The following is a 26245-nucleotide window of genomic DNA, read 5'->3' as shown; positions in this document are numbered from 1 at the left end:
ACATCTATCAGATCATCATTATCCCACCGTAAAAGTTATACATCACACTGCATAATATTTCTAGCTATTACAAATCCATCTCATCTGTCATGTATGAGTTGAAAAATAAAAAAATATTTATGAATGATGGTGCAATGCAAATCCTTTTTTTTATGGAAGGAGTTACATACACTAAATACTTACACATAATTCACAATATAACGTAAATAGTCTCCCATCATTTTTTATTAATAGCATTGTTAGTGTATGTGTGCATGCAGAAGCCTCCCTCTTCATTTATTAATAACGAGGTGGTTTAGGTCGTGAGACGAGTGGGGATATGCGCGCGCATTCACCTCGCGTGCGCGTGAAACCACGTGACCAGGCGCACGCATGCAAAAAAAAACATGAAAAAAAAGACACCCACACTCGCACACACCCACACAACCCCACTGGCTGCTTGCTTTTATTCCTATCGACATCCTCATCTCCATTATTTTGCGATTTGAACACAAGAAATATTATAAAACGGGAAGTATCTATTTTATTTACTTATTTTTTTGGAAGTTTCTGCAACAAAATGAGATGAAGATGCTTGTATAAGTCAGATGCTTTACATCAATGTTGAGTCATGGACAAGAGCCAAGTCAAGGTATGTGGGTGCATGTTGTTTCTGTTCACGTTTACATTTTGGTTGTTTTAAATAGATGATTATTGAAGTACTCTTTTGCAATTAGGCTTTTAAAAAGTCCTTAAACATTAAAACATAAAAATGTAATCAATGCTGCTGCAATTTAAACCTTTGCAGAATAATCGCAATATAGGAAAGAAAAATAACTCTTTAAAGTTAACTTTAACCCACAAGGGGATTTTTTTTTTTTTAATCTAATTATGTTATTAACGAAACAAAACAAAATTATGTAGCAGGGCAGGAAAAAAAAAGTAATGTATAATTACAAGTCAGTACAGCAACTATGCAATGTTTTAATGTAAAACATGACTGCTACTAATTGAAATTTTTCAAAATCCAAACAGCTGTGTGGACATTTTGACATGTCATTAAACCAATGATTAATGGAATTAAAAAGCCAAATGTTGAATGACCTGTCTTTAATTGATAAGCAAGCCCTGACTGTCCTACATACATAATGCGGTGATTTCCCCCGAGGCCGCGCAACCTTGCCATCAACTGTTCACTTTCTCACTATTGTCTGCTCGGCTGTCAGCTTGCCGATGCACCGATTCACCCCAAGGAAACACAATGACATCATCATCATCATGCATCTTTGAACACTTAAGCACATTGCTTTGACTGCCACATTTGCATTCACGAGGACTCAGTCACAAGCTCTTCATTACAGCGACACACTCGAGTGACGTCAAAAACAGAAGATATAAGGCCATTTGTCAATTTGAGAGGTATCCATTGAATATGTTTATGATGCATTAAAGTGAGCTCATTTTAATATTTTGACACTTTCACATGAGTCAATAAAATAATGTATTATATTAGGAGCACATCTCAGCCTTTGTCCAATCAAACAATAGCTGCACTCTCACATTGACACTAATTGGAAAGAGCACCAAATTTCACGGTTTTGGCCTAAACCCCGGAGGAAAAAGTGATGAAAACATTCTTGATAGAAGTCTAGAATGCCTCTCAGACAATGCCACTCACAATGAACACTACCATGAAGTTTAACCAGTTTTGCAAAAAAAAAAAAAAGGAAGATTTAGGCTGTCACTGGTTAATTTTGAATATACTTTTGTTTTTACAAATTTATATTTTTCTTTTTAATTTTATTAAGTTTTGAAATAATCCTAGCCTCGTTTTACATTCATATAGTCATCGTATTGGGTCATACACTAATAAAACTTGTTGAAATACTGAACCACTGCTGGTACGCAAAAAAATGACAAAAAGAAAACTCAATGTGCTGTTTGTTATTTTATTCTTTTTTTTTATTGAGTGCAGTACATTTGCTAAGTATAGTTCAGTTGCATTTAACATTCAGATAAACAACCATATTGTCCATATTGCCTTTTTAGACTTTCTGCACACCAGTCCACTGAGCCTCTCTAGCGCCACCTATCAGTCATGAAGCTGCCCCGGCTGTCGGGTGCCACCATGAGTGCACTGACGACGATGGTGCCGTACCTGGGCTCAAACGACGCCATCTATGAAGACAGTTCCTCCAAGTATGGATTCCGCTTGGAAAAAATGCACTCTGCGTCCATTAGCAACACAAACAAGGTCATTTACAGCACCATCGCGCCCATTTTCCCCATCAACATGTCGGAATCTCTTCTGACGAATGAGACTGATGGAATGGTGGTGCAGTGCGGGGAGAACTTTGAGGACAACATGGAGTGCTTTATGATCCTGACTCCTGGCCAGCAACTGGCCATTGCCATTTTGGCCCTGACGTTAGGTACGTTCACAGTGTTAGAGAACCTGATGGTGCTGTGCGTCATCTTGCATTCGCAAACTCTACGATCCCGCCCGTCCTACCACTTCATAGGAAGCCTGGCCGTGGCGGACCTTATCGGGAGCATCATTTTCGTCTACAGCTTCCTGGACTTCCACGTCCTCCACAGGAAGGACAGCCCCGAGGTTTTTCTCTTCAAGTTGGCTGGCGTCATCGCCTCCTTCACCGCCTCCGTGGGCAGTCTCTTCCTCACCGCCATCGACCGCTACATCTCCATCCACAGGCCCGTGGCGTACAAGCGCATCGTGACCAAAACCAAAGCGGTGGTGGCCTTCAGCCTCATGTGGAGCGTGTCCATAGTGTTCTCACTGCTGCCCCTGCTGGGCTGGAACTGCAAGCGCCTCAACTCAGTCTGCTCTGATATTTTCCCCCTCATCGACCAGAGGTACTTGATGTTCTGGATCGGGATGACGAGCATCCTGCTGCTCTTCATCATCTACGCCTACATCTTCATCTTGTGGAAATCGCACCACCACGCTGTGCGCATGCTGAGCCGCACCTCCCAGAGAAGCATCATCGTCTACACAGCCGAGGGCACCAGGGTTCAGACAGTGAGACCCGAGCAGGCCCGGATGGACCTCCGCCTGGCCAAGACCCTCGTGCTTATCTTGGTGGCCCTCATAATCTGCTGGGGGCCACTACTCGCTATCATGGTTTACGATCTCCTGGGAAAAGTAGACGACTTCATCAAGACCGTGTTCGCCTTCTGCAGCATGCTGTGCCTGCTCAACTCCACCGTCAACCCCATCATCTACGCCATGAGGAGCAAGGACCTGCGAAGGGCTTTCGCCAACATCTGCCACCTGTGTCGGCGAAGCACGCCTATGGATAACAGCGGGGAGAGCGACTGGAACAGCAGGAGCGTCAGGGCCAAAGATAGCGGAGGCAGTGGTGCCGACAGCCGAGTCAAAGCGGCCAGAGTTTACATTTCTGGTGCACCAGATCCAATTTCTGGTGCAGATTCAGTGTGAATGTCTTCTGACTGTGTCTTGTGAATATTGTAAATAGGCTGAACTTCCTTGTGCACTTCATTTTGACTGTGGAGCGTGCCAAAGGAGGACCTTGTGATTCAGACATTTGAAGATGAACTCTGCAGCTGCCTCCTTAGGTACCCCTGCAGTACCTAAAAAAAAAAAGAAAACATGGGGGCAAATTTTCCATTCCTCAATCCAACCTTGAAAGCTTCTGAAAGAGTCTTGTAGAATTTGTTGCAATAATTTAGCACTTGTTCTGAAAATTGGTCAATTAATTGTACTGGATTTCTTGAGGTTGTGCGCGTGTTCCTTATGAATCATGAAATGTGCTTTGTTGTACATGTTTCAATCTTAAACATTTTAGGCCAACTTTATCGCTACTGCTGCATATCACAGGCGTGGGAAAAGCATTTTCCTGTCCGAAAGCCATTAAGTTTTTTATGAGTCATACTAAATTGATGAACAAATGTTTTATTTATCCTTCCATGCATTTTCTATAACGCTTATTCTGTTCAGGGTCAAGGGGAGTTTGGACACTATGCCATCTTACTTCAGGCAAAAGCCCATTATTTATTTATTTATTTATTTATTTATTTATTTATTTATTTATTTATTTATTTAGCTATTTATTTATTTATTTATTTATTTATTTATTTATTTAGCTATTTAGCTATTTAATGTATGCATTCAATATTATGAGCATAAATGTTTTGGTACTCTTAAGGTTTTGCTTTTAGAACTGGGTGGCATGCATTATCAGTGCTGTAATGTTTTATGGGCCATAGGTTCACCCACCACAACATAGCACAGCAATAGCAAAAGTGGTGTGGTGGTAGTACTTTCATAATATTCAGTGGAAAAGTATACTACTAAACCTCTTTATTTGAAAGTAGCATCTTGAAAGCAGCCGTGGGTGGTTATGTAAGATGTCGTGATGTTTGGCATTTCACCTCTTCTCAGTTGTTTACTGTAGAATTCCTGTATCGTGAGTGGTTTGCTAAGTGAAAAATGTGAAGAATGTTTGGCTTTTTTTGATAGCAGAAAATATTTGGAGCTATCACAGGAATGTTCAGCTTGTAAAACATTGTGTGACAAATTGACATATTCATGTCAAGCCTCCATAGTGCCCTTCTGTCTTTAGTAAATGCTTATTTTTCTGATCATAAAATTGTCACAATAATATGTGATATGTTTATAATAAAACCGTGAAATGCCACCAAACCAGTAGTGGATCAATTTTACAAATAATTCAAGACCACCCATCCTTTAGAATGTATGAAATTCACTATTACTAAATTCTGCCCCAGGTTTGTCGATAGAACCCACTGACAGAGCAAATGGTGGTGAAATACTTAATATTGAAATACACTTGCATAATAAATAAAGACATGTACAGCTTCAATATCGCAACCATGTGAGTTGCACAATTTACATGCTACTAGTTATCACTTACACTGTTGTCTTTATGCATTCATAATAGGCTTTGGTAAAGGCATGCAGTTCTGACACTCACAAATTCATACGTACCTCTGAAATACCTTTTATGCTGTCTCTCTGCTGTTGTGTGAATGCAAAGTGGTTGCTAGAGCTTGGCATGCCTCTAACGAGAATAAATAGTTGGAGTTTCCACACCAACAAAGGCTGCTCTGCCTTCAATTCAGCGCCCTGTGAAATGACTAGAATGAATGACAATATGCACAAGTATGTCAAAGATGCATTGTGCAGGATTTTGCAACCAAAACAGGTTTTTAATTCGACTATTTATGACACACGTTTTATAAATAACAGATTAGCACCCACAATTTCTTCGAGGAAGGCCAAAAGATGGGAAAACCAAGTGCAAGCAAAGAAATATGCAATTGTATTTTTCCGGCCACAGGTGGAAGTAGCGATTAGAAGCTCAATATCCTGCGGAATTTGAAGCGTTAACTCAAAAAATTATTTAGCAATTTAAAAAACATTACGCAAATCTTGAAACTTCATTTGGGACATATAATGGTAAAGACCAGTGGCATTAAAAGCTTGCAAACTATTGAGTTGGAACAATTTTGTTTCTTCGGACAAAATAACTGAATGGAACAGCCAATAATTCAAATATAAATGCAGTAAAATTAATTTTCAAAATGACACTCAGTGGGAGATATGACTAAACCCGTTATTTTATTCATGAATTCAATTATATCACAGCATTTTTAATGAATGCATTTTAGTAGTGCGACACTGACCTCTTGTGGAAGGTAACTTTAAAGCCATTTAGACTATAAATAAAAACATAAAAAATCACACGAACTGTTCACGTCAGCTCTCATCAGAGCGTCTGTCATTCGCCTTTGAGCTGTCTTTACTATAAGCCCCAGCATGCCTTGCAGTGAGGTCACGGTGACGTCACTAGCCGGGGGGGAAGCCGATATCCTCGTAACGAAAACAAGCGAGCAGCCGAGCCGCGTCTTGCTAAAGCTAGCTCCGCTATCTTTAACGGCAGTCAGCCCGGTGCTGGGCTGCGAGCTCCCTCAACTTTTTATCAACAACCAACTTTTGAGAGACACTTCAACTACTGTACAAGACACGCTCTTTTAAAAGGTAAGATGTGACATTTAATCTAAATCCGGGCAGCTAACGCCACCGTTTGCTTTGTTTTTGTTATTAGTAGCTATCCCCAGGAGCTAACGTTAGCGCGTTAGCACCAGTTTAAAGGCTCAGCTGCGCAACATGATTGTCATGTGCTTGATAAGCGGCGCAATGTGATCTCAAGCAATAATTTCACGATGACAACCTGCGATGACAAATCCATTACATTACGACTGTAAACGTCTGAGGATGTCAACTCTTCGTTTGGGGCTTATTTTGACACCTCTTCCTTATTTATTTATTTTTAGTTTAAAGCAATGGCGTGCGGAGCTACCTTGAAGAGGACCATGGATTTCGATCCACTCATGAATCCCGCTACCCCTAAAAGACGAAGATGCATTCCCGTGTCTCAATCGTCGTCCTCCCCCAGGAAGTATCTAAGCTTGGAGCCCTCACCATTCGGGGAGTCGTCATCCAGACTGAGCGCAGGTAATCTTCCTAGCAAAATTGAGGACCACAGGCCTTTGCAACCTGTTGTTCAGGCTCATCAAGACGAATATTTTGTGTTAATGTCCTTCCTCCCCCAGAACAAATCCTTCACAGCATCAAGCAGGAGTACAAACGCATACAAAAGAGGAAGCATCTAGAGGCTGGGGGCTACCAGCCATCAGAGTGCTGCTGCTCTCCAGAATCTCCTCCTCCATCCCAGTCCACAATGTCAGGTTGGTTCCCACAGTCGTTTGACTAAAACAATGCCAAAACTGCAGATTACTAGACTACTTTTGAAGGCCTGATTTAGATTCAGTTCAGGCTGTGCTTTGCCTTGGCCTACTTCCTCAATTATTTGTATCCCAATATTTATAGTTCTTTAAATTAGTAATTTATGTGGGTAATCAGATCCTTGTTTTTTGCAGTGACATCTTCCGGAGGCGCTTCCCCGTCTAGAAAGGAGCAACCTCTATTTACCCTCAGACAAGTTGGGATGATCTGTGAACGTCTTCTGAAAGAAAGGGAAGAAAAGGTGCGGGAGGAGTATGAGGAGACCATGACGTCCAAACTGGCAGGTCTGTAAGGAAAAATAAATGTTCATTTTTTTTTCTTTTATCACAGCCTTCACAAGCAATTACTTTGTTACTATGATGTAATTTGATGTGTACAAAGACTCAGATTCCAATAGGAATTCAAAACAGTCTTTAAAACGTTTGACTGGTTTGCCTCTGCAGAACAATACGACACCTTTGTGAAGTTCACGCACGACCAGCTCATGCGATTCGGGGAACAACCTGCGAGCTGTAAGTGTGCGCCACGCGTCGTTCCCACATTTCTGTCCTGCAGTCACACATCTGCTTTCTGACTTTTGAGTTCATCTGCCTTTCTTCTCCAGATGTTTCCTGAGCTCACATGGCGTCCGTCTTTCGTTGCATACGGATCGTGTGACAACTCCAGCAAGGAAAAACAAATACACACACACAAAAACACTCATCGTTGTGACGAGATTCAGTTTAGTTGAAATCAAAGTTTCTTACTGTGCCATATTTGTGGTTGGGCAAATGGTTGTAAACAACCCGGTGCTTCCCGATGTAAGCGCAACCCCCTCCCCTTAACTTCCTCACCTGTGTGGTTGGTCACAGCTGTGTGTGTGCGCTGACAATTCTCACACTTTTTGTGACAATTTCCAGCTTTTACCAGCTTGTTCACTCTTTGGTTTGTTACATGTAAATATGTTGGAACAGCACTGGGTATGCTGTCAAAAGGAAGCTTAAAGTTGCCCCTCCATTTATTCATTTTTATAATTAAGTAGGCCAAATAGATTATTTTCTTCCCTTCCCTGACCAAGTGTTTTATTTATTTCCCTTTGTTTTATTTGTATAACTTTGAATCCATTATACTTAATCTGAAAACAATAAAGGACTTTTAATTTTAAAGCATATGGACTTTATTTTTTCCCTACAAAAAGCACAATAAGCTCAAATATAAACGTTTTGGTATATTTTGCAACCGTGGAGTCATTCCTTCAATATTTTAAGAGGTTAGCTCATAATCTAAAATGTCAGGCACTAAAAAACTTTAATTGAGACAACTACAAATCATTTCATTACATTCCAAATGAATTTCTTTTGTTTTTGGACCAATGGATCAGCAACCTCCCCAAGTCAGTCTGGCCACGTGGTCCGTCTTCTGCTTGGTGGACTTGATAAAGCCTAAAAATTCCAGCTCCGAAACTGCCCTGATAAATCGAGCGCTGGAGAACTGTTAAGGAAGCCTTTCCAGTATCCTGTACCCGGCAAAGATTACTTTGAAACTTGTTTTTGTTAAACTAAGAACATTACATTTACCTGTTAGAAAAAGATACTGTTTGAGGTCATCCACTTTTCCAAAGTTGTCTGACTCTGGATCGTTCCCCTCCGCTGCAGACACCACAGTTGAGTAGGCCTAAAAACATAAACACCATCACACCGCCATCTAATCTACTGTCAAATTCTTGAATCAGTAACATCGATCCAGAGAAAACACTATAAATGATGAGGTTATCAGGGCAAAGTTCAAAGGTGATGAGGCCTAAAGACAAATCAACTCACTTGCAGCCAGTCATAGAGGTTTATGAGGCGGCCGCACTCCAGGTGCAGCTTGTACACGATGCAGATGTCAGGCGCCGCATTGGAGACGCTCCCATCGTCTGTTTTTAGGTTCTCATTCTGAAACAATAATTATTTTGAAAGAAGGCATTCATGATCGGTCCATCATCATAAAGGTCACATGAGATGACCAACAAATCAAATAAGACTTCAGCTGTCCCCCCACCCCAATATGATCCAAAACAAATTAAATATGACTTAAAGTGGTTAAATGCGACAATGACGTACCAGAAGATAGTAGTGTGGGCTGCTGAGTGCGGCTTGAATGGATGTGCGAGGTGTGGCGTTGAGGTGGCGTCTCACATTGGACGAGGAGCTGTAGTAGCACACTTCATTCAGCGCCTGAGACTCAGGAGGAGGCAGGTGATTCCTAAGCAAAAAAAACGAAGCGTTGACAAACAGGAAGCAGACAATCAAGACGATCAAGATTTGTCTCACTTCACGAGGTTGTCGATAAACTCAAGGACTTGGCTTCGCAGGATCCCGTAGGGACTCTCTCTCTTGGACCTTCTAGACTTGTTCATCTCCAGAAGAGCCTGTTGAAAGCAGGTGAAATATAGCTTCGGGCTAGAACAACAAAATCTTGTACCGAGCTTGCCACAGTGGCGAGTTGCTGACCTGCTGCAGCTGGTGCAGGTCCATCTTTTTCTGAAGGTTCTTCACAGGAGCGCTCTCGTTGTCATATTGGACCACCTCACTGGCTTCTGCATGTAGAAGAAAGGGAGTAATAATCCTAAAAGGACTTACACAAAGCAAGCAAGCATTGGGCGTGTTACAACTCACCATCCAACTGCCTAAATTTGCTGAGTATGTCTTCCAACTCGACAAGGGCGCTCTTCATCATCTTTGAGTTGCTGGGCTGCAATGCTTCTGTGCATCTTTGGAGCAAAGCGATCAGCTCGTCCTTGGCCATCATTCTGGAGGAGAAACCAAAGGAGGCTCACAAAAAACAGCCTGTTTAAATAAATAAAAAATTCATGCGTTTGGCCACGTGAGGGCGCAATATCAACAATTTATGGCCATGATTTAAGCGCAATCTAATAAAAGGGTCATTCAATAGTTAAAATTCGTGAGACATCCCTGTCGTAAATTGAGGACATCCTGGACTTACATCACTAAGTCATGTTTAAGTTTTAGTTGTAATCATAGGTATTGTTATCATTCTGGTCTTCTTTTCAAAATGTAATTTGCAGGAGCATTAAGTTTATTAAGCATATTTACTGATATGGCCTTTCAAATACAAGTCAGGATTCTAGAGGGTGTGGGAATTCTGACACTCTTGTGACTTTCTGGAAGCTACTTTTTTCCCCCGCAAAACATTTTATGACTTTTTTCCTTTCATATACATAGAGGAAATTGGTAATGTCCACGTGTGTGTACCTCATGTTGCGGTCAGTGAGTGTAGATTCTCAATTACAATACAGCCAGTGCTTACATTTTAGCCATTTAAATAGACCAAGACAACCAAGATTAATTATCCAGCCTTACTTAAGCAGCTTCATGGCTGACTGGTAATCCTCCGTCTCCCAAACACACTTCTCCAGGCAAATTAAATGGAGTTCCCGGATCTGGGGGTAATCCAGTGTTACACAGGCGCATCAATGACAGTTTAGGGGGGAAAGAAAAGGATGCTTTGTTGGGATAAAGGGACTTCTTGCCTGTTTTCCAAGGGGGTAGCGAGGCAGCGATGAGGTCAAAGCGTGAAGACACCTCAGTGTGGGATAATAGTTCTTGTGGTATTTATGAAGGCCCTTTATCAGCTTGCGGCACATTTTCTAAAGAGAAATTAAAGGTGTCACTCAAGTGTTGATGCCAGCAATGTGTCGTGTTGTATTGAAACTAGCGGAACAGTGTACCTTTAAGTGAGCATCATCTTCTAACAGTTGAACTAGCTCTTGGGATTCCTGCTTGTCAACATACCTGAAGAAGAAACATATGATGAGCATATTAGTGCTACAGTAATATACAATAAATGAACAAAAAGTATGAGCTCCACATAAACAGTTACAGATGATCTAAAGGAGCACAAAATTGGAATTTGAAGGGGGTGGAAAAATTGCCGCAGTCATGTACGAGACCTCAAGAGTTGAACCCTGGAATTGATTGTTTCCATTTCCATTATTTGAGAAAGCTTCCAATATAAAATCAACACTCCAGGAATTAGTCTAGACACCTTGGTAGCCCCTGAAGAGATCTAAACTTTTTGTGAAACAGCTTCCCAGAAGAACATTATTTGTATGGTTGAACAACCACGTGCCCCAATACTTTTGTCTAAATGGAATTTTAAATTTTGACCAGTGAGTCATGTACCTGGTGAATGAAGGCAGCTGCCTAATCTTCTCCAGGTCCTCGTGGCTGAGCTGTGTTACGTTCCTAAGTGCTTGCTTCTTCTTGCAGCACAGCACGCTGAGAGGCTGCGAGTGGAAGTGCTCCAGCAGGGCCAGCTTGAGCACAAAGTACATCACGTTAGTTGGTGGCTGTTTTTACGCAGAGATCCCGCAAAACAATGTCAGTGCCAGTCTAGTGTACTTTTCTTATCAGCAAGGTTGTCATTTGGTAGGTACCTGCACACCCTTGATGAAATTCCGCACAGAGAAGTCATGGTAGAGGAAGAGGCCGATCAGCACTTGCATGACTTTGCCAGTCAGCTTAAAAGGGAACTTGGATGTGAGGATTAACTACGAAATAAAATGCAGCAAAACCAATACACAATTTTGTCAAAATTAGAATCAAACGAAGTCATCTTTGAGCAAAGTGGAAATGTGCACCTTGTCAAGGACGGTGGCCAGGTGTTGAGTGCATGACAGCGACTGGAAGAGCTCGATACATAGCAGCGATGACACTGAGTGGGGCAACATGTGCTGGATGGTGCTCGGAGACGTGGCGATGCCGAAGATGAACATGAGGGGAAGACGCTCGATGTATCGACTGCGACACAGACAAAATTTTCCGCTGCAGAAAATGACTATGATTTACCAAGCTATTAAAAATAATTCAAAAGGGAGGAATGTACAGGTTTCAAAATCAAAAGTTGAACCAAAACTTTCAAATAGTGACAATACACCTTTGCAACGTGTATGATTATGAGACATTCAAACCTGTACTGTGGCAACTCTGCAAGAGAGCTCCGTGTTACCTGCAGATGAGAATGAAGTCCTGAAGAACTTTTGGGTTGAAGGCCTCTAAATCTTTAAAAATAATCACAATGGGGGGATGCTGGTCTTTACTTGGAGAACTGCGCTTTTTTCCAGGAGTGCTGCATTTGTGCTGGAAATAATATATTGACGAGTTTATTTCTTGAAGACAGCACAGGAAAAAAAAAATCACAATGCACCGAGATCATACCTTCGTTTGTGTGTTGTACCATTCACAGAGCATACTCAGGGAACAATGCCAGCCCTTGTGGACAGGAGTCCTGCTCTCCTCTTCCTCCTCTTCTTCGTCATCCTCTTCAGCCACCACTGTATCCATCAACCTCTCCAAGACCCTCTTCATTAAGTGCTTCAAAGCTGAAACAGGAGCATATTATTTAGACACTTTAGAAAGAAGAAGAAAAAAAATAATCCAAAATAAAACCAACCAGCTTTTCATAACTGTGGTAATTTTTCTCAATTTGTATTTTATTTTATAACTTTCTCCACTTACCTGCACATTCTTTGGCCTGGACAGATGCCACATGAGGAGTGACGGACTGCTGGAGGAGCTCAGACAAGCTCTGGAATGTCATGTCATGGTCTGGCATGTTCACTCCTAGTGACAACATGAGGAGATCACAAAAAGTAGAAATTCAATTTACACTTTGTTGTATATACAGTAGTTTGTGTTAGACATCACATAGAGAATGAGTTCACATACATGCAGGCAGGCAAGCAGAGGTATGCGAGTGAAAGTGCGTGGCATTCATTGCCATGATCATACCAAGCATCAGCGCTGCTGTGGGAATCTCGCTGGCCCTCATTTGAGATGCCCAGTTGCCGCGTTGACGAGTGCAAGAGGACTTACTGATGAAGTCCAGCAAGCTGTCCAGGACTTTCCTGTTGAGTTCATCCTGCAAAAGCTGACAGTAAACGCATACATGTATTACACATTTTATACAAAGCTTCTGTTCTTATCAGTTCTACTAATGTTCAACCCTGATATTGAATGAACGTCATTTTATGAATCATACGACCTTCTCAGTTCTGGCCATCCTGTGTTTGTGCATGCACTGATAGTAATACCATTCAAGTTAATGGAACTAGGGAGCCTACATTTCTCATTTGTAAACATGCAATGGAAAAGAAGAAATGTCAGCTCTTGACAAGCCCATGACATCACGTCAAGTTCTTATGTGTACCACTTTTTAAATACTGTACCTCCGTTTCCGTTTTAATCTTGTTCCATAGAGAATAAAAAAGTCCGAATCGTACATCATTGGTGTCAACGCCTTCGCAACCAAGAGAGAAATACTCGTCTGTGGTGGGGAAACACAATTTCAAGAGATAAAAATGTTCAGCTAAGTACTAAATCTTAAAAGTGCAAAGATAAATCATATTTTACCTAAACCGAGGGATTTGGTTTTCTTCTTCGTGCTTGGCTTGAAAACAAAACAACCCTAGAAACAAGTGGAGTTCGTGTCAGAAACTATGCAGACAAAAAATACGAATGTTTAGGTAAACACGAAATATTACCGTTGATACTGACGACGTGGACATTTTAGTATTTGTGTTTTTGAGCAAGTTGTTTCATCAATGAACTACCGTGGTGAAAGTGACACAAGTCTGCTACTTCCCGCCAGCGTGACGTTACCGGAAAAGGTTGTGTTCAAGGCTCCTCCTACAAAATAAAACAAGAGCCGTAATTCATACCCGTATTAATCATTGATTAAAGTGGCAAAAAGAATTAAAGCAGGCATTAAGTTAACAACAATTTTAAGTAACAGCCATCTAAAATATAAGTAATAATAAGACTTAATTACACATTTGCAATTTTGAACATACCTTCGCGCAGTTACTTCGTTACTATGCGCAATTACTTCGTTACTATGCGAAGTCTGCAAACGTGTCCATTCCGAACCTTTAATGAGACAAGACTTATTTTATACTTGAAAATGTCACAAAAAAATTCTTTTGCCACCGCATATCACGCCGTAAAACAGAAGTGTATGTGTTTGAATGCTCGTGTGATGGCAATGCCCATGCCCCTTGTTGATGCTATTAATTTGTCTATAATTATTTTGATGATTTCATTATTTTTCATGTACAAATAAATACTTTTAAGAATAGATTTTGCCACTTGCTATGTGATGCCCAGACTGTAAACAGTTTTTTGGGTTTGGGAATGTGATGTTCACAATCTGAGGCATGATTAGTTGAATTTATGTTGTAAGTAAGTCATCAAAGTTAGGAATAATAAACAATATTCGTAATAAATAACTAAAGAATATCAACAATATGCCTATGACAACCTAATGTACAAAGACAATCTTTTACAAAAAGAACAGTAACATTTTATTGAACACTTTGTGGAAGACATGTAAATATTACAGATAGGTCTACTAGTGTTGAAAAAGGATGAAATAAATACAAACGAAACATTAAATCCCATAGGGATATATAAAAACATTTGTTTCTTTAAAAGTATCCATTTAGCAAAAAAAACATCTTCAGTACTAAGCATAAATACAAACATGAATCTAAAATCTATGCCCTATGGATTACCTGGTTATTAGGACTAACATACATATTTAAAATCATCCAAGACATTTAAATTCATGGTGTAGAAAAGAGGCCATTTCATCATTAGCTGTGACCATTACTGTTAAAAGTTGGAAATTTGATGCATTGTCAAACCATTCTGCAGCATACTTCTCAAATCCTGAGTGAGACGGAGTTGGAAATAAAACATGGGGCTATGATCCGCTGTAAAGCCACTTTTTTATCATGACCAAGGGCTTCATGTCTTGTAGCTGCTTAAGCAAAAGATCAGCACCGTTTGAAAACGTTTTATCCATGACTATCTTCACATTGCTCACCGATTTGAGATTATGTGGATTTCTAAAGTCTACGAGTTTCTCACACCATCGGAAGTGATCACTGGTTTTAGTTCTCAGAGCAGTCCTCTGTTTGTGTGTCTGTCGTCTTTTGGACGACAGCTCGCCGGAAGGCCTATCGTTCAGTTTCCGTTTGCAGGTGTGGGTCGACTCGGAGGTTTCCAAGAATTTCAGGAAAGAGTCCTCCAGTCCCAACGGTTTGAAAGACCCCGCCATGGCGTTCACGTCGTCTTCTGGGTCCTGGGCTACAGGGGTGCCAGGATTGGAGTTTTCCCTTGAGCTGCTAACAGTCATACGATTGCGAAGGGTTTGTATCCTCTGGGGACAAGCTGGTGTAGGATTAACAGGTTTTCTGGGACGCCCTCGTTTCATTCCGCCGTCCGTCCCGGTTGACGCTTGAGAATCTCCACTTTCGTCGTTGGAAAGCTTGCCGTCGTCTCGGCTCATTCTTTCGACTATCTCGTCTGCGTTCTGGTCAATGGATTTATCGTTCTCCTCCGACTCGGTCTCATCTGAGGACGTGCATGACGTGCCTTCTGATTTGTCCGCGTCTTTAAATCGGTACTTTTTGCAGAAAATGAACTGGCTCCTCTGGTCTTCGATGTATCTCTCCGTGAGGCCGTGAGTCACGTAATGCTTGAAAATACTTTTTTCCGCTTCCTCGATTGTGTCACAGCCTATTAGCATGCACGGGTACTGCAATGGCCACTTCTTGGTGCACATGGCCGTTGCTTCGTCGTGGGTTTTAAGCGTAGGCTTCCCAAAATTGGTCCAATGTTCAATGGTCTTTCCGTCTTTTTTCTTGACATTTTTCTTCTTCATTTTGAATTTGTTTTCCACATTTTCTTTGCCATTGTTGATCGTCGTGAACAGCCCTATCGATCTATTCCTTCTTCCGTCAGTTGATCTCGGCTCATAAACATAGTCGTGCTTTTTTATCAGGTGGCGAAGAAGATTGGACTTTGTGGAATAAAAGCGCTCGCACCCTTCGTACTCGCACTTGAAGGTGGTGTCGACTGAGCCGCTCTCCGAGACGGCAATTTCTTTGTGGAAACTCTTGATGTGTTCAATGTACTTGTCCACTGAACTGAAAGGGAGCTCGCATTCGGGCCGATCGCAGGTGAAAGTTCCTATGGCCATGCAGGCCATCATTGACGTGGCTTTGTCACGGGTGAATTTGTGAAGCAAAAGGTAGTGTTGCACTAACCTCGTGACTCCCATGAACACCCGAGAGCAGTTTTTCACTTGACACCTGACTTCGTGACCTTTGCCTGTGATCATCTCATAGCTCTCTTGGCCATTTGGGACACTGCTCTTCTCCGGGCTGCATTCTTCTTTGCTTGGGGGCAGGGATGCTTGATGCATGGCCCGGTAGTGGAGGATCAAATTGTGCTGGATGGTAAAAGCAGCGGTGCAGCCTTCATGAACACAGCGATACGGTCTGTAGGGATTGAAAGCGTTGTCGGCGTCGCACATTTTGAGCCCGGTTCTCTTTTGAAGCTTTTTGTGGATTTCATCTTGGATGGGTGTGTTTTTGGAGCTGCTTGGTTTTTCTGGGGACGATGAAGAAGAACCAGGAGGAAGGTTGAACTTTGGTTCCCGAATTTTGCTGATTGGGTGAAGCTCTTTTGGTTTCATTAGACCACATTTCTCATTTAAACCGAAATTGCGTTGGACATCTGGGCATGTAGCCGCCACTGTCAGCTGCGCTTGGGACCTTTCGGGATCAGCCTGCATGCCCTCAACCAATGGCCTGTCATCTAAGGAGCTTTCAGCCGGGGGCAAACACGTGACAGTTGATGCTGCTTGTGGGAAGCCATCATTTGCAAGATTTCCTAGAGAAACAATCTGAGGAGCTTCTGGATTGTTTGCATTGTCAGCTTGAGGTTGAATTTCAATGTCGAGGGGCTCTTGTTTGATATACGGAAAGCTAGTTGTGGATTTTGAGACACCACTGGTGTCAGCGTCAGCCTCACTCGAAGGCAAAGAGTTCGATTGGACTAATTGCGGTCTAGTTCGAGCACTTATCTTATACTTTAGCGCTTCTGCCTTTGACAATCGATGGACCTTCTCATAGTGAATTCTCAAGCCTGTTGTTCTTGTAAAAGTTTTGGAGCAAATCTGGCAAGTGTACGGAGACAGTTTGGCGGGGCATCGTTTCAGTTCTTCAATCATACCGTTAGAGTAATCGTGCATTTTATTTAAATGTCTGAATAACGCCTCCTTCGTCATGAACGAGTATTCGCAGTCTTCTCTGACACATTTAAAAGGTTTGGCTACTTTTGCTAAAACCTTGTCATCTTTCTTGCTTGGTGCGAGTTTGCTTTTTTTCAGTTCAGAGGTTGTATCACAATGGGCGAGACTTGGCTCTAGGGACAGACTACCCCGCATCTTCTCTTGGGCAGCTTCAATTAAATCCAACCTTTGAAAGGCATTGGAGATTTCCATCAAGTGATCCTCCTGATGAGGTGGAGCAGGGGCAGTGTAAGCCGGCCCGGCTGCTTTGTCTTGTTGACTTCCAGGGGCAGTAGCAGCAGAGATGTTTGAAAAGTCGGTTATATTTGTATTTTGAGGTTCTTTTTTCAGTGCCTTGGAAGAGTTCAAAGGGGTCAAACTACTTGGTTCCTGCTGGAAATCACCATTTGACAAGTTAAAAATGGCTCCGTTAGTTTCCGGGACATGCGGGTCATTGAGAAAATCTAGAAAGGATGTGGGCAGATCGGCAGTCAGGTCAATTTCATCTAACGGCCGACACTGCGAGCGTTTGGACAGATGACCACCGAGGGACTTTGTGCTTGTGAACTCTCTGAAGCACCTCCGACAAATGACCTTGCCGTCCTTAATAATAGCTGGCCACTTGGTCCGCTTGCTTATCTTACTGCGTTTTCCCTTTTGGCCATCAGTATCCTCTTTCTCATCAGTAGCTTCACATTCCGTATTAGTACAGTCTGCTTCTAAATTAAAGTCAGTCTGGGCGGTACTGTGTGGGCTAAGCATGCCGTCCACAGCATTATCAACATGTTCATATCCAGAAGCTGCCATGTTTTCTGTTTTAATTAATTTCACTGCAGCTTTTGACGTCTCTTGGGCTTCTGGGCTCAGACATTTCATAGAAATATCGACTGGTGAACTCTGAGTCATTGAGTTATCGCTCTGAGCAAACGGAGTGTGGTAACTTCCTTCGGGTAGACTATGAATTGTCGACATGCTGTCTCCATTATCCGACTGTCCTGCCACGCTGGTTTTCTTTCCATCCATTGGAGCCCCCCTTCCATCGGAAGGCATTAGCCCATACTGATTGACGCCGTTGTGCATCTGCCCTCCGTTGTCGAGCATTAATGAACTGGATAAGTATTGAGACATCAAACTTGAATCTGAAGGAACGTTGGACCCAGGGGCTCCGTGTAAAGCTGCCATCAAGTGCTCTCGCTCAGCTGGGAGTGAAGCCGTGGTTGGGTAAGAATCAGGCTGCCAATGCATATAGTTGCGGGAGGGGGACTCATTCACATTGAAGGCATCTGGGTAACAGCTGTTGAGTTGAGGTGAAGACCACGAGTGGGGCATGTCGGGCTGACTGATTTCCTCGGTGTTGTTGGAGCTCCCCCAGGATGGGTACAGTGTAGGATTCACCATTGGAGTGATGGGCACAGGGTCCATTGAGGTGGGATAACACTGAGCAGGTGAGGTTGAACATCCCGCCGTGTAATCGATTTGCTCCATCCCGGGTTTGTTGCATAGAGGTCCGGGCGGATTTGGTGGTTGATTTGGCGGCTGGTTGTCACCGTTGGGAAACTGCCTGCGCACAGCGACTCCAGCTGGTGCCTTTTTTGCTGTGATCCTGGCCACTTTGTTGTACTTCTTGGCCAACTTCCAGTTCTCAAATATTTCAGGATGTTGCTTCTTCACGTGTCTCGACAAACTTTTGTTTGTACTGTAAGCCCTTGTGCACTCGTTTTGCGGGCAGCTATGTAGACCTTCCTCGTTGCTGGATACAGCGGAATTTCCTGAGGGATATCCCTGCAGTGAGGAAGGGATTTCTGTCTTAATTTGGTTCAGAGAAATCATTTCTGGTATCGCTTTGTGAAAGTCATCGGCTTGGATGTTATTTGGCTCGGCTGCTTGTTGACTCGCCTGGACGTTAGTAGCACTCGGGACAGGGGGTGAGATCATTTCCGCTTGCTCTGCCATTGCCTGGTGTGCCTGCTGAGCCTCCAGTGCTCCTTTCAAGTCAGCTGGCGCTGAGCTGGGGTTTGTTAGTGGAGTGTAGCATTTGTCTGGGTCTTTCAGTTCAACGTGTGCCACAGAATTCAACATGTTTTCAATCGAATGTTTCACTCGAACAGGAATGAGGTCTTTAGAAACTTCTGGGGAGCTGCATGGGGACGCGTTTGCCTTTGATGCTTCTTTCATAAATGCGTCGGAATTATTGGTGTCAAGGCAAACAGCAGCAGCAGATTGCATGTCTGGCTGACATGGAATATTCTCCTGTGGCGGTTCGACTTTGGAAAAGACAGGAGTGCTCTCGTTTACGACTACCACGTTGTTGACCGCATTGTTGGTGTTGTGAATCTGTTGGTGAGATAAGAACTGACCCTGCGAGTAGAATATTTTGCCGCAGTCATCTGTCGGGCAGGTGTAGGTGAGATAATGCTGAGCTTCGTGATCGTACAAAAGGTAGGCCTCGCTGAAAATCTGCCCACAGTTTGGAAACATACACTGGGCCTTAAACTCGGAGTGTGTTTTCCTATGCATGAGAAGTTCTGAATTGGAATTAAAGTTGGCCTTGCAACCCAATTGTATGCATATGTACGGTTTGCTACCACAATGCATCTGCAAATGATCATTAAGATGTTGAACATTAACAAACTGCCGCCTGCAATACTGGCACACCACTTTCTGCTTCTGTATTTCCAAAAACCTCGTGGCCTCTTCGTCGTCTTTGTGCGACCTAACGTGAGCCATGAGGTTGCGGAAAAACTTGAAGGCTTTGGAACAATTTTTAACAGGACAGAAGCAATCTTGACTTATTTGCGTGACGGGCGTCATTTGGTCTACCTTCACTGGTTGGATACTGGTTTGTGAGTCGCTACTGACGGGACTGTTCATCGTTGTAGGAACGCATTTGAACGTTTTGGATGGGCTTTTAGGAGACTGCGGTAGTTTTATCCCCTTTCTAACCGTTTTCATGGCAGCAAGCCGCTCTTTACACGACTGCTTGACGTGTGACGCTACATGCGGCTCTAAAACTTCTTTACTTTCAAAGCTGTCTGCACAAATAGGACATAGATACACCCCGTCTTTAAAATGCTTCTGAGCGTGCCGAACTATTCTGTGACCCAAGAACTCCTTGTCACACAGAACACAATACTGCATGTAGGCTCGCCAATTTCGAAAGCGGGCCGATACGAATCCTTGCTCGCGGAGTTTCTTGGCTTCTCGGTTTTTTTCTTTTTCGTCTGTGATTTCGTTGAGTTCGTTTGTAGTGGTTAACAGGAAGTCCTCCAGGTCTCTATACTCCGGGAGTTTTGCTTGTGTACTTTCCACCTCTTGTTCGTCCGTGTCATTGAGCGTGTCAATGGATGACACGATAGCCGCTTCCTCGCCCATCAGTGCCAAGCAATTGCATTTCAATGTTTTCCAGTCCCAGAACTCTGGATCAAAAGGCCACTGTGTCTTCAAGGCCAGCAGTAATTCACAGCGTAAGGAATTGGGCACCGGCAGACTCCCGTCCTCCTCGGGCTTTTGATCCGGTTCGTTGTACAGTGACTCTACAGCGTAGTAGGAGTCAACAGTAGGTTGGAGGAGGAATTCAGTCAGCTGACATGCACGCTTCACTTCGAGATCAGTTGGCAAGATGCAGGAAATAGTCTTGCAGATTGTGGATTTGCTATCCGTATGGTCACTTGAGGTCATTTTTAGAGCCTGAATGCACATTTCCACACAAACTGGAAGCCCCACTTCTCCAACCTGGACACAAACCAGAAAACAAAACAATTGTTGCGGCTCGTTGACATCAGTTCGCTTGCTCGATTGGATTTGTCTATCTGTTACCTCGTTCTGGATGACTTTGATAAGGAATAAAATGTGACAGACACTCCTGCAGAGAAGAGCCATCTCTTTACTGTGGCTAAGGAAGGAGTCGGCCGAAGACTCCAAACGCATGAGTAGCTTACTCCAGAACAGCGTCAGTTCCCTGTAAAAAAAAAAAAAAAAGATCACCAATGATGTTGTCAAGCAAGACAGTCTAGTGGAAGTAACACATGGACAGACACACACTGATGTCCTCTAAAGGTGCGCATACAATGTGAAAAATTGACAGTCAATATTTGATATAGAAAATATCTGGATCTGCTCGCGACAGTGTTTATACGGATTCTTTCAGGTTCTCTGAAAAAAAAATCTCCCTCAAGTGAATTCTAAACAAATTCTAAACAAGTACTTTACTAAGAGCTTGGACGAGATTCTTTGCAAACAAACAGCCACACTTACCAGGCACAATAAACGTCTCCTTGAAGAAGTTGTCGCTTGAGAAAGGCAGAACATAAGCACTGCGCTCCTTTCTCGTCTCCTTCAGACTCCAAGTTACAGATCATTTCCAGAGCATCTTTGCAGTCTATTGATGATATCTATAGAGAGCAGAGAAAACACCATTTTAGGTGGGATCAATCAGCAACACACTAATATAATGAATTCTTTTCCTCAGGCCCCTCCCTGGATTTTTTTTTTTTTGTATCAAATGACATGGAACCCCAACGCCAGTAAAAAAGTGTATTGCTGATAGTGGGAACTGCAGACTAATCAAAACACAAAATAGTAGTTGATGTGCTTCTTACCTCTTCCATCAGCTGCTCCTGACTTTTGCTCATGCAAATACAGAGCAAGTAGGTTTGTTTAAAGTTCCCTTTTCCTTCATATCCTGGGTATTCCGAGCACATCTTTGCGAGGGCAGCGGCTTTATCAACACTCTCCACTTTGATAAGGTGCTTTATGCGCATGCTGAGAAGTGTGGGGCCCTCCAACTCGAGATACTCGTGAACTAAAGAATAGGAAAGAAGAAAGGTGAGCGACGACAAATGGAAAACATATAAGAGCTAATGAGTGTGGTGAGGGCAAGAACCTTGCTCCGTTTGAGGGGTGGTGTTGGACAAGATGCTGCTGAGTGTGGTGTTGGACCAGATGCCATCTTGCTGTGCCAGAGCGAAAAGTGGCCGAAGCTGTGCACTCCCACTTTCTTGCAAAAGGCTGTGTGCCAACTGTAACAGAAGGCAAATGAATATGTAATTTACTTTTTGGCTGCTCACACATTTTCACAAAAAGAAGATAGGTGTAGTCTCTAGGTCGAGCTCAACTCAATAAGTAACTTCAACACAAAATATCCAAGAAGCTCACCAAGGCTGGGTATACTGACCTTCATGGAGGACTTAAACTCCTCCCATAAGGCACCTGGGATGTGCTGGGGCAGTAAGAGCACCAGCTCCGCACAGCTCCTGCAAATTCAAACATTCAGAAAACAAATAACGTTTACAAGGACAGCCATCCATTACGAAGGGTAAACAGAAAATACGGAGTGATAACATGAATCAGCATGTGTGTGTATTGGCAATACACACTTTATCCTCTATGTGTTAGTTACAAATTTAAACTTGCAGTGCATGTCTACATTGCTGGAAACAATCACAAAAAATTGGTTCATGACTAAAGAACAGGTCTCATCAATTTGCAACGTGCAAACTAGGCCTGTGGCGAGTGAGTGTATGTTTTCATCTGTTGTGTGCAAGAGTGTGTAAATTCAGTGCTACTTTGCATATTATTTCACGCTCCCTGCCAACATTTTCATGTGGATTTTGGCACGTTCATCTAAGTGCATCCACGACAAGGTCTTCGTCAAACATGTCGTTTGTTAAGCGCTTTTTGAATAATAATCCACTGTCCAACATACATGTTCTAATATTTTGGTTACCTTATTTAACCCCATTGCGAAGTCGAAATATTTGACTATCACTACTACTGCAAAAGTGTCAATAATTTTAAAACAGCACCATTGTAAAGGCTCCGTTATTGATACGGCTCTTGTATTGGATTTCACTGGATACTGAATGTGTGCATGTTGGTGTGATAAAATCAATGAAGAGCGTTTCCACGGCTCATACGTACAATGTTAACTTTTCAAGTAGGAGTGGCACATTTTCACATTCGGAAGAGAGACAGGAGGTGGCGTTGGCGAAGCTGAGGATGGCCACTGTGTAAACCTCCAGCAAAGGCAGTGGATCCTCGTCGGTTTTCCAACGGCCGGCATAATCCACCAGGGCCTGACCGGGAAAAACACAAGACAGTCAGTACAAAGTAGCCATCTACAGCGGAAAGTGCGTGAAAAGTCATGTTGATCTTAGCAGATGATTCATTACTGTTGATCAGAGAGGTGCCCGGTTTTTAAACTATATTTTGTGCATTTCTTATCACTTTGTAGATGGAAAATATTACGAAAAGACAAGATCCGTTTAATAATGATCTACTTTTACAGGAACAGTAAGAAATGGTGGGATACATTGTGGTTGTGTACAATAATACACACAGACATATTTGTGCCATAAGAGTTGCTCAACAAAACAATTGTGTTTTTTTTCTAGCGTTTGAAAGAAAATTGCAACAGAATAATTTCAGTTATAAGAAAATTTGAAACCTTATTGTACCCTTTTCCCTTACATTTGCATTCTAAAATTGTGTAGAGTAGAAACATATGGCCAGAGACAACCACAATGTATCCCACTTGGCAACTACCAATTGAGTATTTCGCAATCGCATTTTTGACTGTTTTCCCCTCAGAAGAATTTGAGACAATATAAAAAAAATAACACGCTATGTTTATGCAAAACCTTTCTTTTTAACATTAAAATTTGTTGGTAAGAAGCAATCTCACAAATGCCATTACTGAAAAGATTAACCCTTTCATAAAGAACCATATTTATTCATTTTAATTTGTGATTAGTACATTTATCTGCAAGAATAAAAATAAATAGTGAAGCATGATTGGAATTGATTCTGCTCTTTAATTATCAGTTGATATAATGCAAAAGAAATATACAGACATTATAATAACACGATCACAAAAAAAGCTACCGTTTAACAATAAGATTGCAATTTGCTACCAATGGTAGCTGTATTTTTAATTAGTTAGGAATTGGTTAAGTGTAGTTTATCTAAAAGACGATACAATGTGATACATCCGAAATGGAAATGAACAGAAATAAATCAGATTGCATGCACTTTTCAACCCACCCCATTTCAATGTTACAGAAATCATCAACATTATGCACATTTATGTGCACGCGAAAGTAGCACAAGGCCCGATAGAACCGTCTACTTCATTTTGACGTAAAACGACTCTTTCATTCTTTTATTTTTTCCCCCCACTGTTTGGAAACACAACTCCTTGCCATTAGGTACACACAGGCCGAGCTGCACTCGCCCTTTCACACAAAGAACTTTGTTGTAAGTTGCAGGAAATCCTCAATGGGAGCCCCATCTTTGTTGGTTACCTCAGATATCGATCGAACGGCAAGGCTATCGAACACACGAGCAGACGATATTTATGGGGTCGTGGCAAATAAATAAAATTAGGGTGGGAGAGTAATGGAGTCGACTGACCACAGCCGCATATTTGCTACGTAAAATACCTTCTAGCTGCAGTCACATCTCTTGCTAATCTGCCTACTTTCAATGAGTATTTCATCTGGTGTGATTAGCTGGGTAAAAATGAATGCAAAGGGCCTAAGCTAACACCTTGGCGACACATAATTGATTTTTCCTCCCTCACAAAAGTAGCCCACATCCCCCCAAGCGATCAAAATGCTCACGCAAGCGACAGTGCGCGAGGTGCTGTGTTTATGACGCCCCGATTACACATCTGTTACAAATGTAATAAGCTATTACGAAGCTCTCGCTAACATAGCTATCCATTTTTTTTCCACAGCATGACCACTGCACAGGATAGTGGGACCCTGCATACCAGCTAGCAGCATTGATCTCCTGCTAGCAATCTGGCCTGGAAAAACGCGATCAGAGTCGGCGCACATGAGCGCGACTTTCAGCCACCAAAATGGCTGGTCTTCATGCAGAACTATCGGAGTGAAACATTCCCGGAGAAAGGGCCGAAAAGCACGCAGGCCTCCCACTCTTGGTCCCCATCTCGGGGGTAGCAGCAAGCTAAGAGTGCGGCTAGCGCCTTTAGCTACATTGTTGTAGCCGATGTAGACGGGCATCCTCGGCTAGGAAGGCACAGAAGGGACGCAGAGCGAACGGAGCTAGCTGGGGGATGATCGGGCTAACCTGGCAAAACTCCTGGCAGAAAATCAGCGAGGCTTCCAGCGGCGACTTTGTGCTCTCCCTCAGGGCCGCGGTCAAGCCGTGGAAGCGGCCGCGGAGATCGTCGTTCGCTTTCCGTGTGTCATATTCCCTCTCCGTCTCCCCCTCCGCCATCTTCACAACAATCACGACCGCGTAGCGCGTACGCACGCACAGATGTTACGCTGCCAGAATGGCACACGCACGTGCACGTAAGGGTGGGGGAGGGAGGTGGGGGGAGGAGGGGGGAGGGGTCGCTAGTGGGTGGGTCGGAGTCTGTCTCAATTGGTGGAGAGTGTGTGTGTGTGTGTGTGTGTGTGTGTGGGGGGGGGGGGGGGGGGGGGTAAATATGCTCGTCTCACATGGACGCACACACGCACTAGAACAGGCATGTCAAACTTAGTTTGGCTCTGGGGCCGGATCCAGAGTTTCTTTTCTCAGGTGGGCCGGATCAGTAAAAGAATGTCAACTCCAACTATTTAGCTTTGTTTTTCAGTACTATGCTTTATCATTCAGCCTACATTTGTAGCCTACCCTACATATTATAATCACGGATGACAAGGGATCTTTTCTAAGCATAACACATTTATTCACAAACAATGGAGAAAAAAAATGATTTTCATGTTTGGCATTGAATGTGTTAACAACTGGTTTATTTTAACAGTTGAGTGAATGCAGTTTTACACCTGAACCAACTCACCACACTAAACAAACTCAAGTGGGAGCTATAAAAAAAAAATGTTTTGCCTTAATTGTCATACTGCTTTGAAATAATAATAAATAAAATTACAAAATAAAGGTTTTAGCAGTGCATGGGCAATAAGATTAGACTACATCAGCTCAAACTACTAGGCTGGGCCTACTGAAGCTGAGAATATACTGCACAATATTAATTGTCTTTAATATGAAACCAGATTAATCTTATTTTTAATGATTTCTATTCATGCGTGCAAACAAATGTCGTGTCATCACACTTTTTGCTCTCTCACTGCACTCCTGCAGTCTACTTGCTGCTGCTGGCTCCTGAAACTTGGCATTTTTTGCTTTTACAAGTGCGTCGATATCAGGTGTCAAATCCTGAGTAGCAGCACATTTAACAATGTCATTCAAGTGTTCATTTGTTAACTTTGAGCGCTGCTTTGTTTTATTATAGTTCATCACGGAGAACACCTGTTCACAAAGATAAGTAGTCTCAAACATGGAGAGAACCTTTGCAGCCATGGCTGT

General features: G+C 42.7%; 4 protein-coding genes across 5 annotated transcripts; 2 read left to right on the top strand and 2 right to left on the bottom strand.

Annotated features, from left to right (window-relative positions):
* Positions 1-2059: 2059 nt before the first annotated feature.
* Positions 2060-3439, top strand: LOC133169378 (cannabinoid receptor type 1B-like). Its single transcript, XM_061301529.1, has one exon. The coding sequence runs from the start codon at positions 2078-2080 to the stop codon at positions 3437-3439; it is 1362 nt and encodes a 453-aa protein (XP_061157513.1). The 5' UTR covers positions 2060-2077.
* A 2390-nt stretch (positions 3440-5829) lies between these two features.
* Positions 5830-7935, top strand: LOC133169541 (akirin-2-like). The gene is made up of 6 exons (XM_061301831.1): positions 5830-6022; positions 6319-6499; positions 6598-6732; positions 6925-7074; positions 7234-7302; positions 7395-7935. The coding sequence occupies exons 2-6, from the start codon at positions 6328-6330 to the stop codon at positions 7403-7405; spliced, it is 537 nt and encodes a 178-aa protein (XP_061157815.1). The 5' UTR covers positions 5830-6022; positions 6319-6327; the 3' UTR covers positions 7406-7935.
* Positions 7936-8060: 125 nt separating this feature from the next.
* On the bottom strand, positions 8061-13466 carry orc3 (origin recognition complex, subunit 3). 2 transcript variants are annotated; one of them, XM_061301829.1, is made up of 20 exons: positions 13317-13466; positions 13186-13240; positions 13002-13099; positions 12565-12703; positions 12292-12396; positions 11992-12155; positions 11783-11913; positions 11415-11574; positions 11211-11324; positions 10957-11090; positions 10503-10566; positions 10305-10421; positions 10135-10214; positions 9430-9563; positions 9265-9350; positions 9085-9182; positions 8875-9016; positions 8590-8706; positions 8364-8443; positions 8061-8252 (listed from the first exon to the last, which is right to left on the bottom strand). In XM_061301829.1, the coding sequence occupies exons 1-20, from the start codon at positions 13338-13340 to the stop codon at positions 8147-8149; spliced, it is 2148 nt and encodes a 715-aa protein (XP_061157813.1). In that variant the 5' UTR covers positions 13341-13466; the 3' UTR covers positions 8061-8146. The 2 variants fall into 2 exon arrangements, with proteins under 2 accessions (XP_061157813.1, XP_061157814.1); XM_061301830.1 differs by having other exon boundaries at positions 11211-11294.
* Positions 13467-14111: 645 nt separating this feature from the next.
* On the bottom strand, positions 14112-25244 carry znf292a (zinc finger protein 292a). Its single transcript, XM_061301110.1, has 8 exons — positions 25004-25244; positions 22832-22986; positions 22086-22164; positions 21795-21930; positions 21511-21713; positions 21167-21303; positions 20729-20870; positions 14112-20644 (listed from the first exon to the last, which is right to left on the bottom strand). The coding sequence occupies exons 1-8, from the start codon at positions 25151-25153 to the stop codon at positions 14537-14539; spliced, it is 7110 nt and encodes a 2369-aa protein (XP_061157094.1). The 5' UTR covers positions 25154-25244; the 3' UTR covers positions 14112-14536.
* Positions 25245-26245: the final 1001 nt, after the last annotated feature.

The sequence above is a fragment of the Syngnathus typhle genome, linkage group LG16 (assembly GCF_033458585.1).
Source record: "Syngnathus typhle isolate RoL2023-S1 ecotype Sweden linkage group LG16, RoL_Styp_1.0, whole genome shotgun sequence".
NCBI classification, from domain to species: Eukaryota; Metazoa; Chordata; class Actinopteri; order Syngnathiformes; family Syngnathidae; genus Syngnathus; species Syngnathus typhle.
Note: the sequence above shows the minus strand (reverse complement) of the source record. Positions and strands in the feature narration are given on the sequence as shown.

Coding starts and splice junctions, on each gene's coding strand:
- LOC133169378 (XM_061301529.1), top strand. CDS start 2,078: ATGAAGCTGCCCCGGCTGTCGGGTGCCACCATGAGTGCACTGACGACG.
- LOC133169541 (XM_061301831.1), top strand. CDS start 6,328: ATGGCGTGCGGAGCTACCTTGAAGAGGACCATGGATTTCGATCCACTC. Junction 6,500..6,597: donor GTCATCCAGACTGAGCGCAG/GTAATCTTCCTA, acceptor TTCCTCCCCCAG/AACAAATCCTTCACAGCATC. Junction 6,733..6,924: donor ATCCCAGTCCACAATGTCAG/GTTGGTTCCCAC, acceptor TGTTTTTTGCAG/TGACATCTTCCGGAGGCGCT.
- orc3 (XM_061301829.1), bottom strand. CDS start 13,340: ATGTCCACGTCGTCAGTATCAACG. Junction 11,091..11,210: donor ATTTCATCAAGGGTGTGCAG/GTACCTACCAAA, acceptor TTTGTGCTCAAG/CTGGCCCTGCTGGAGCACTT. Junction 9,017..9,084: donor TTTATCGACAACCTCGTGAA/GTGAGACAAATC, acceptor TTTTTTGCTTAG/GAATCACCTGCCTCCTCCTG.
- znf292a (XM_061301110.1), bottom strand. CDS start 25,153: ATGGCGGAGGGGGAGACGGAGAGGGAATATGACACACGGAAAGCGAAC. Junction 22,987..25,003: donor TCTGCCAGGAGTTTTGCCAG/GTTAGCCCGATC, acceptor TTTCCCGGTCAG/GCCCTGGTGGATTATGCCGG. Junction 22,165..22,831: donor CTACTTGAAAAGTTAACATT/GTACGTATGAGC, acceptor TTGAATTTGCAG/GAGCTGTGCGGAGCTGGTGC.